The following is a 10,953-nucleotide window of genomic DNA, read 5'->3' as shown; positions in this document are numbered from 1 at the left end:
TGTAGTGATGAGCATCCCCATGTATCAATACCTGAATTCTACTTTTTGCAATAAAATCTGGATGCGACACTGCTGTGGATGGGAGTCTTTGCAAAAAGCCCTTAACAAACCCGTTGTCAGTAGGTAAAAGGTGTCCAAATACATTGAGCCATTTGTGATCATTTACAGTTTTGGATGAACGTGGTTCGAGGCAATTTGTTTTACAAAACTATAATAAGATTTATAACCAGGTTCAACCAAGCTAGAATTGTAGGTGGGAGGCCAAAGGGGATTTCTGTGGGTCCGTTTGCCGATTGAGGAAGATTCTCGCCCGCCGCTGGGAAGAATACCTGCCCTTGCTTTATTGGTCGGACAGCGGTTTTATCGCGGGCGGAACCACCCCTTATTTGTACCGGAGCCAAAACTCACTGAAGCAAGCAATACGGAACGCAGACAGGCTCAGACGTCCCTTAGGTCTTCCCAGTGGGTTTTTTTTCTCTGCTGATATGTGGTGGAGGTCCTCTGCCCGGGGTTTGAAACGCGTCCTGTGGCCCGAGTTCCGCAGACAGTACGCCATGCAGAGCGCACCGCAGGCGCTGGCCCGGGTCTACGTGACCCGCAGGGTGCCCCCTGACGGGCTGAGGATCCTGAGGCAGTCTGGGCAGTAAGTATTACACGTTACTATTGGAATTGTCTTATTTATATTTACTAAACGTCTTCAACCTGCTTTGTCGTGGCGGGTGTCGATTCTTGATTATGTAGATTCCTGACATTCCCTTCTATAAACTCTGGTATTTTCACTGGGGCCCGTGAAAAATGAATGGACGAAGAGAACAACATGATGTTGGTAAGAATGGAAATTAAAATGCAAAAATAGGTTTATGGCTGCTAAAATGTCTTTTTTTAAAGTTAGATTTAGAAATCCCTAATTTAAGCCATCCCACAAAACGCCTAAGCAGTAAATTAACCTGTGAAATATTCCACCAAGGCTACTGTACATATAACGTAATGTACATATAAAATAGCAACTGTGATAAAAATATATAATCGATCAACTCAATTGCACAGATAAAACTTGTGAAATGCGAAATTCTGTGTGAAAGCTATTTTCGCTGGGAACGTGGCTACTCTGCCATACCCAGAAACCTACAAATTATTATAAAATTACTTTAATTCTTAGGGTTTTTTTTAAATATGGAGATCAGAGGACAAGAGAGTGTGAGCGAAGGCTCTTTTAGTGCCAGTGGCCAATCGGGACAGTTAGTTGCTGGTTCGCTTTACATTATTCGCTCACATCACCTTTCTCCTCCGGTATCTTCAGGTGAGTGACCCTAACACTCCCATTTCTCCAGTCTGCTTATTGGTCAAAAACAAGCACCTCGTTCACTTAAAATAATCAGATTTGCATTTAAGCAAGCTAAATAAATGAATAACTGTTGCTACTTATTACCGTTACGGTATATAAGTTGGTTAATTCTATTCTGAATCTGACGTCAGGGTCTAAATGGCTGCTGTTTCGTAACAATATTCACATTATAACTATACATTCTTCAATATAAAGATTCAAAGTAATACATGTCACAACCACGCCCCATTCTCCACAGAACTGCGGTTCTATTGGGCAGCCCGAGAAGTAGCGGAATGTATGTCTTCTCTGCAGCTAAAAAGGCTAGAGGCTATCCTGCTTCGGTAGATTAAATATCCAATATTCAGTCAATATTCAGACAGTGCACCGAGTAGTACCGTTAGACATCTAGAATTAACACGCTGTCATTAGAAGGTTGCTTTTGTGTAGTTTCAGTTAAATATATTCGCACCTTACGACCTGACAGCTCGGTGAAGATCTTAACTCAGACAAGATCACGGAGTGCAGGAGGGCTGCCGATGTACAGCACCGTTTGTCCAATGCTCAGTCCAAGCATGGGTGTAAAAGAGCTGACGTTTTAATACAGATTTTAACGCCTGTTTTTTTAAACCAACGAGGCTGTATGCAAAACGTCATTATCAGGAATTGATGGCAGACGTTTGAAAGTGCAAGCTCAGCAAGCAAGGAGAAATAAAGAAAGGAGATTCATTTTTTTTTGTATTTCAATCAGATTTAGTTTTGGATAACTATGTGGCAATTCATCTGGTGTTTGTTAGTGTAGCAAATACACTGGAAGGAAACATTTGACTTTTGTATTTGTTAATAAGTAACCGTTTCTGGAGCTGTTTGTTTTGAGAGGCTACAGGTCAAGGGTCATTGTTTTAGTTTGGTTTTAAATGAGAGAAAAAAGCATTGAAATTTTTTTAATAAGAACCTTAGAAGTTATGTGTCACTCAAAACTCTCCTATGTTTAAACTAAGTGCTTTTACTGTCTGGAATATCATGAAATTTGAGTGTATGTGCAGCCCAGACCTAAGTCACAATACCTCCAACAGAATTATTAAAGGCTGAACAGTTTTAGGAGGTTTGTAACCTTGGTCATGGGAGATTCTGCAACTTTTGTTAGTGATCTTTGAAAAGGCAGATACCTTTTAGATAAACAACTGGTCCAATTAAATGACTGAAAGATGAGATGGAAGACTATAGCTCTCCAGGACCAGAGCTGCGTTCATTAATTTAATTAATTTGCACTTTGTGAATTAATTTAAATGTACTTGTGTGACTGGTAACTAGAACAAAGGCACTACAAAAATTTGGTAAGAGTCAAATTTCTGTGATTTGTAAAGAGACTGAATAGCTTAAAGATACAGTAGGTGCTCTTCTGGAAGAGCTCAATGTGTGTCAACCTTCTTCCCGAGAGAAGGAGCTCAAACAATCTCCTTGAGGTCTTGAGATCTGAAATTACCCAGCCACATTATCATGAAGAAACACGAAATTCCTTTTAAAATGTGATCATTAGATCGATCAGTTACTCCATGGCCCAGTGAATCTCTCATTTGGAAATGTCCTTCTTAGAGTATTTAAAACATAGACAGATCCCATTATTACCAAAGACTCTCGTGCTACTATGCTGCCTCTCTTCATCCCAAATTCTTCATCCCAATCTCTTCAAGTCACATGCAATAAACATGCCCGCCTTTGTTGTCCTTTTTTAAATGTTGATCTCATTACTCCTGTCCTGGAGTCTTTGCACTGGCTTCCTATCAGGTTTCGTGTTGATTTCAAAATCCGCATTCTCGCCTATAAGGCTGTATATGGCCTGGCACCTCAGTCCCTGTCGGAGTTTTTCATGTGTCTCTCGTCTCCTGTCTGTCCCCAAAGCCTGTGTGCTCTCTATGGGTGACAGAGCCTTCTCCTGCTGTGCCCCACAGCTCTGGAATTGCATCCCCAAGGATATTAGAGAGCACTTTCAAATCCAGACTGAAAACCTTCTTTAGAAGGGCTTTTGTTTAATTTATCTTAATTGGTTCTGTGTCTACCCCTTTATATTCCTGCTGCTTTCCAAACCCTTGTTGTAATTGTGTGAATTCTGCTGTCGCCTCTCCTCTCATTTTTTCTTCGAGTAAAGGCACTTTTAAAAGCACTGTATAAAATAAAGTTTATAATTATGCATAATAAGGGGTGGAGTGGTGGCTAAGGATCTGCACCTGTGGCTGGAAGGTTGCCGGCTCAAATCCCGCGGCCGGCAGAGGAATCCTATTCTGTTGGGCCCCTGAGCAAGGCCCTTAACCCCAACTGCTCCAGGGGCACTGTATGAATGGCTGACCCTGTGCTCTGACCCCCAGCTTCTCTCCCTGTCTGTGTGTCTCATGGAGAGCAAGCTGGGGTCTGCAAAAAGACAAATTCCTAATGCAAGAAATTGTAAAGGGTTACGAAAGTGGTGTTATTATGTTATAATGCAGCAGAAGGCAAATTGTGCCACTCCACCCCCCTCCTGTATTGCAGGGTGCAGTTTGAACTGTGGGACTCTGATGACCCTGTGCCAAGGAAGGAGCTGCTGAAGAGGGTGGCAGGAGTGGAGGGGCTGCTCTGTGTGCTCACTGAGAAGATCGACTCGGAGGTGCTGGAGGCCGCAGGTGAGGCAGCCTGGCTGGACTGAGGCCCTGCCTCTTGCTTGCCTCCTGTGCCAGAGAACTGAGTGACCAGCCAACATGTTGTAGGTGTGATGTCTGTAATTCTAAAAGGAGCAGTTCAGAACTCAGCTGTAACCCCATGAACCAAAATTGTGAACAGTGGATAAAATGTTTTTTAAACTTTAAACCCGATATGAATTGTATGCACCTCATTGTTTTTTCCTGTTCTGATTTTCAGCAGGAATGGAGTTGTGAAATTTGGAACAGAATCTACTTCGGGAGTGTTTGGTATAATTTGTCATCAGCCCACCTAATTCTAGCTTATTTAAATTGCCGGAAAGTAACATTACAATATAAAATATCAATATTTTCTGAAATTCAAAAAATAAAAAGTATTTCTGGGTTGTGTACTTGGAGGTTAGCATTAATTGCCCTGATACTGAATTGAAGTTCTCATTTCTTGCTTTATTTGTTAACTACCTTTTTGGTCATAATGGATTGCTGTTGCTGTATTTGGATATTGAACTCCAGAACTTTCACCTGCAGATGAAAAAAAATTGCATTCAAATCAAATTGTACTCAGAGCTCAACAAACAGCCATGCTCAGCTGTTAAGAACTACAGCAGATGCCCTGAGGACACCTGCCACATACAGCATTTATCCGAAAGGAAATATCTAATTCCACTGGTCAAGTACAGTTCCAGCCACCGTAGACAGGAACCCTAGATGTTGAAGGGAAATCACAGCAGACAGCAAGGAAGATTAGGAAGTTGGAAGTACAGCAGATAGCAGCACTACTGGAGTTGCTGATGCTGAGAGTGCTGCTTCACTGAGGAAATCCACTCTAATTGTCGATATTGCTTTGTGTTTGTGTAGGGCCTAGTCTGAAAGTCGTGAGCACCATGTCAGTGGGATATGACCACCTCTCCCTGCCAGAGCTCAAGAAGAGGTTTGTGCTGTTACAAGCATTTTGTTCTTTTCCTCCTCATTAATTGCTAGCCTGTGCCCTGTGTCTTTTTTTCCTTGTGTTTGTGGGTGTTTCATGAAGAAACGCCATCAAAATGTGACTTTAAAAAAACACTCATTATTCAAGTTTGTTTGTTGTTGTTGTTGTTTTTTTTGTTTCACACCATTACCATTGCCAATTGTGATTCGTAGCTGCTATGAATGTATGAAACCCACAAACGCAGCCCCCTGCTGGAGGTTCAGTGCTAAGTGGAGGAGACATATGTCCCTATAAGCACTAAATTCCTACACGGGTCACTACAAGACCCCTGGTCAAATAATCCCACCCTACCCTCAGAATCGCTCTGCTGATTGTGTGCCACTGTTTAGGGTATGCTAGTGACATCGCCCAGGCTGGACCCCCTGTGATCTGCAGCCAGAGGGCGCTCCTTCTCTGTCCTGTCCCTAGTTTCCTGTGCTTTGCTCTCCTTCCGGTGTCTCTCTCTCTGGGGCTATATATTTCCAGGTCACTTATTCTGCTTCGCTCAGCATTGACGTTCGGATGTCCCAAGACTCGCCTAGCACCAGGTCGCCGCTCCGTCTGTGGCCTGAGGGCATAGGTTTCCATATGGCACTCCAGAACTCTTTGCACTGCTGTTCCTGGGCTAAATCCCTATTCCGCCCCCTCACATAGGGTCTTTTTCCTCTCTCCTGCCTCTCCACGGTTTGTCCCTCCCGACATCCGTGACAGATACAGTCTGATGGATTATCCTTATTTTATATGCACATACTATAACCATTTTTCTTCCTTGCTTTTCCACTGTAAAAAAGCTGTTGATCTGGAAATCGACAGATGAGAGATAGTACCAGTCGTGCACTGATTAGACAAATGGCTAGCAGCTATGGACATTATAATCTCCCAAGGGTACCCTCTGAGCAGGGTGGTAGTGCAGCCCTTTGTCCCTCCTACAGTAGGTGCTGCAAGCACACGGCTGCCGAGTTCATGGGGGGGAGACGCCTGCCAGACCTGGCTTCTTCACGACGTCTGTGTCTCCGTGCAGGGGGATACGCGTGGGCTACACTCCGGACGTGCTGACGGACGCTGTGGCAGAGCTGACCGTCGCCCTACTGCTCGCCACCTCGCGCCGGCTCATCGAGGCTGTGGAGGAGGCCAAAACGCAAGTCCCCAGTCGCCTATCACCCTTCACCCCTTCACCCCTTCACCTTGTGCACTACAGCCTCGGTCCATCCTATAATTCCTTATCCCAACACCCGAGATCTCCCACACCGGCCCTCCAGAGTCACTGGTTCTGTTTTTTAGCTACTGATTGGAGACGCGTCTCAGACCTGGAGGATAAGGGCTCTGTAGGCCCAGAGTCGGAGGCCACTTGCTCGCCCAGACAGTTCAACACTGAACTCGCCTACAGCAGCTGCCTCGCATTTTAGAAAGAAAGGGCCAAAGGCATGTGCGCTTTTAGCTGAAGCAAAGCTGTTTTGTGCACATGGGAAAAAACAACAACGTGTTGATTCCTGCTGGGAAGTGTGAAAGCCATTCAGGGAATTCAAAGCCAGAGTGCTGTAGCAAACAGCGGCCGTGCAGTGGTTTGACATAGAAAGGAACAGGATAGCACTGTGAGAGTTCAGTGTACGATGGAATACAGTGAACGTGTCATTGAAACGCTGATCTGAAAGGCAGACATACTGCAGAAGTCAGATACTCAGAGTCCTTTGATTTATGTGAAAAGAGGGTGAGTGGGGGTCCATCTGTAGTGCCAGGCCCCAGTGTGAGTTTACAGTCTCTGCAGATTTAAAAAGCTGGGGCTTCGGTAGCTAGCAGATGAGCATGAGCAGTGTGTGTGTGTGTGTGTGTGTGTGCTTTTGTTACAGTGCAGCAAATTAGAATGCATTAGGGTGCAATGCAGAACTGCCCCACACATTTCCATGCTCACAGCTGATTAAGGGCTCTGTGCTTTTTTCTAATTGCAGTGGAGGCTGGGGGACCTGGAGGACAATGTGGCTGTGTGGCTATGAGCTCAATCAAAGCACTGTGGGAATCCTGGGCCTGGGCAGGATCGGTAGGAGGGCCCACAATCCCACTCTTAATATCTTATTATCTATATCTTCCAGAGGACCCGGACACCCCTGCTGTCACACCACGTTCAACATTTTCAGTGGTTAAAATAAGATTTGCAGTAGACTGCAGCCAATGACCTGTTGCCTGCTCTCCTGTCAGTGGATTATTATTATTAAGCTATAAATCCTACTAATAATCTGTAAAAGAGAGCTTCAAAAGAGCCAAATATAACATTATTGTTTTTATTATTTCTGCAGACGCAGCCTTATTGTGTCAAGAGAACTGTATTTGAAAAAAGGTTCATCTTCAGAATTAATCTTGCAGAGGGCAGGTCACTACGTAATGAAAATAAATGTCCACTTATGTCCAGCAAAGATTTTGCGCAGCACTTAGCAAATGATAAGTGTCTGGGTTGAGGGCGAAGGCCTTGTTCTTGTCCAGCTGTGTTGTCGTTTGATGATGTGAAAAGGATTTCGAATTGACGAGGCCTCTGGAAGGTAGGCAAGGGCTTGATGTGCTGCTGACCTCTGTGTTGTGGGTGGCAGGGGTGGCCATCGCCGAGCGCCTGAAGCCCTTTGGAGTCAAGAGGTTCATCTACGCAGATGTGGCCCCAAGAACGGAGCTGGCCAGTAAGATACAAGCAGAGTATGGTGAGTGGAGGCAGAAAATGACCTACTCAGCCAATGTAGCCAGCAGAGAGTTTTCAGGGTGTTTTACCCCAGATGTTCCAGTCCACCCAGATGTTTAAGTGGGGACAAACATTGCTGGGGGGGTAAACCTGATGGATCAGTGTCCTGTCTGTGGGGAGTCTCACATGCTCTCTAGTGCACTTAACACCACAGAAGCCAAGATGAGCTCCGGTCCAGTGAGCGGCTGTGCCTCTAGTATGTACCCTTTACCTACTGTATAACTGTACATAAAACAAAACTGGATATTCACCCAAGGGGGTTTTCAAGATGATGGATATTTTAACATTTCCAGCACATGAACTACTGCAGGTGGAGTACAAGGCCAGGTGAGGCCGTGTCAGAAGCTTGGCAGGCTGCTGGAATGAGCTCCATTTAAGTTTTCCTGCTTCTCTAGTGACCATGGATGAGCTGGCGAGAGAGTCTGACTTCCTGGCAGTGTGCTGTGCTCTGACTCCCGAGACGCAGGGGATTTGTAACCATAGCCTCTTCTCCAAGATGAAGAAGACGGCCGTGTTCATCAACACCAGCAGGTACGGCACACCCCGGGTTCGAACCACTCCCTCCCTCTCCTCTGTCAGATCTTCTGTTGAGCTGGGGTAGGCCTGGTTCATAAAGTTCCCTTGAGCAATAATGAGACAGGTACACTGATGTCTTAGCCATCCACCTGGTTTCTCAGTCTTCCAGTACTGTCCCTGCAAGTGACGTGAAGTGGACATAGATTATACGTTGAAATGAGATTGAATTCTCAAACAGTAGTGTTGTGTCCTACCTCAAAAATGGGTTGTTTATTTCTTATACTTTCAAAATGTAACAAATCAGTTTGCTAAAGGTGATGCTTCATCTTTCAAAACATGAAGAAACTGCAACAACTTCAAATAAAAATTTAAGATAAAATAGATGCATGTATAGATCTCTCTTAGGGTGGGATCTAGCCTCCAGGATATCCTTTAAATGTGTAGTTTATAGTGAAAATCAGGTCAGTTGCCTCCTTTCTCCCCACCTTTGTCTGCTGTGTCCAGAGGCCCCGTGGTGAACCAGGAGGACCTGTACGAGGCCCTGTCCAGTGGACAGATAGCTGCGGCTGGTCTGGACGTCACCACCCCCGAGCCCCTGCCCCCTGACCACCCTCTGTTCAAACTGAAGAACTGCGGTAAGTCTGGCCAACGTGCAACACCATTACAAAAGGAATAAAACCTTCCCAGCTCACCCGGACACTGCTGGCCCTCGGGTGCTTAAACATTGTCAGAGCAGGCCTGCTTGAGACTGCATAATTTCAGGCACTTGAAGGGGAACTGAAACGCTATTTTCATATTTCAGGGTTAGACAGAATCGACATCGAGGAGTGCATTTCAAACCTCAGTAAAAGTAAAATGTATGCAGTAACTTGGAAAACCTCAAATTTACATCGCAAAAGAGACAAAAATGTCCAGGTATGCCCAGCACCATGTTCTGTGATTCAGAACAAGGCAAAAATACTGCTGGTGACTTGTTGTGGCCATATTAGATTGTAAACGAGCAGGCTTATGAATATGTCTCTTTTTATCCAATAGAAATATCGCTTTCAAGTTTGGGATTCGATTTGCCGACAAATACTACTTGTTAACTCTGCAGACAGATCATGTTGGAACATTGCTGCAGTGAAATGTTGGCTGCATAACCTGTATTTACTCACTCTTACATCACATTACATTAGTTATTACAGAAACTAGGGAGCAGGAAGGGCATCACGTCACAGTTTGTGGGAACTTTTTTTTCTTTTTTTGTGGGAACTCTAAGACAAGTTTGTGACAACATGGTGACTTTGTGAAAATTGTGATTTTTTTCCTATAACATCAATGAATTTATTTTGTTACCAAGATTTAATAACCAGTCTGAGAAATTGGGATGCCGGTTCCCCTTTAAGTCATGTTAGGCCCATAATCTTAAAACAGTCCCATAGTTTTTGTTTGTATTAATAATCAATTAAATCAGACTTCACATTTTTTCTCATGAAAAATATTACAAACCCACATTGAAAAAACGAGGCTTACAAAGAGCACAAGGTGCAAAAAATGCAGACGTTTGACTGTGAAATTGCAATAAAGAAATGTGCACAGAAACATTATTATTCCATCAACAATTAACTCTTATACTTTTATAATTCTAATAAATTGTGAAAACCTGCACTGCATCCAGCAACACTCAAACCTCCCATTCTGCTGGATAAACCCTAAAAAGGTTTTGTTTGCTGTAGACAAATACACCTCATGTCCCAAGCATGCCTGTGATGGGAATGGAGGTGACCCTCTCCCTTCTCCATTTAGTTATCCTGCCACACATCGCCAGCGCCTCCTATACCACCCGAAACTCCATGTCTGCTCTGGCAGCGAACAACCTGCTGGCTGGCTTGAAGGGGGAGCCCATGCCCAAGGAACTGAAGCTGTAAACGCTGAGCAGGAATGGCCAGGGCACCCTTGGCCTTATGGGTATTCGCTCTCTTCCCCAGACGCCTGACGAGGGTAGCTTTGGCCTCCTCTACATAGGTGCATTTCTGAAAAGTGACACCTGGAGCTAGGTCATATTTTCCCCAAAAACCTAATTTAACTGTTACCACAGTACATTTGCCAATCAATCAATGGGCATAATTGTGCGGCACAGGACTGCCTTTAATTACTGAGTGCAATGACTACGCTCTTTGTCAGCCAACATTTAACAGTCATAAAATGCAATTATTTCCCCACAGAAATAATATTTTTGATGCCCAAAGATCCTACATTTTTCGTATCACAGTACAGGCATAGGGGTTTGTAAAACACATTACATATTGGTTGTGTTGTACTTTCTGCCTGAGGTATTAAAGATAGCTGTATAAATTACCTCTTCCTTTGCCTGGTCGACTGAAATATTCCAAAAGTCAATAAAAGTTTTCTTTAAAACATTTGTTCGTTGTCAAAAGCTTTTTTTTTGGGGGTCAATAACTACAACACATTGTGTAGCAGTTAGTTTTCTATGAAAAATAATACTCATTTCTTTCATTCCATTGTCTGTCCATGTCTGTAGCTAAAATGTTGTGGGTAGAAAATCAGGCCAAAGTTATTCAAAAGGGCCAGTGGGAGCCCGGATTCAGTCTTCCTGCATCAGTGCCAGGTATGGTCTTGTACAGTTTAAAATTATACACTGCCTACATTTGTCTAAGTCTAAGCTTGCCAGTCGTTTTCCTAATTTTTACCAAACACGTGACAGATGTGGGCAAGCTCACAGTTGTGGGTGCCACTCTATATGTTGTTG

General features: G+C 44.1%; 1 protein-coding gene across 1 annotated transcript; it reads left to right on the top strand.

Annotated features, from left to right (window-relative positions):
* Positions 1–429: 429 nt before the first annotated feature.
* Positions 430–10,605, top strand: LOC148840624 (glyoxylate reductase/hydroxypyruvate reductase-like). The gene is made up of 9 exons (XM_088913872.1): positions 430–643; positions 3,851–3,981; positions 4,855–4,927; positions 5,985–6,101; positions 6,910–6,998; positions 7,543–7,647; positions 8,081–8,216; positions 8,706–8,836; positions 9,990–10,605. Exons 1-9 carry the CDS (start codon positions 486–488, stop codon positions 10,109–10,111), a joined length of 1,062 nt encoding a protein of 353 aa, XP_088769998.1. The 5' UTR covers positions 430–485; the 3' UTR covers positions 10,112–10,605.
* The last annotated feature ends 348 nt before the right edge of the window (positions 10,606–10,953 follow it).

This window comes from Atractosteus spatula, chromosome 1 (genome assembly GCF_055471065.1).
Source record: "Atractosteus spatula isolate fAtrSpa1 chromosome 1, fAtrSpa1.hap1, whole genome shotgun sequence".
In the NCBI taxonomy this organism is placed as follows: Eukaryota; Metazoa; Chordata; class Actinopteri; order Semionotiformes; family Lepisosteidae; genus Atractosteus; species Atractosteus spatula.
Note: the sequence above shows the minus strand (reverse complement) of the source record. Positions and strands in the feature narration are given on the sequence as shown.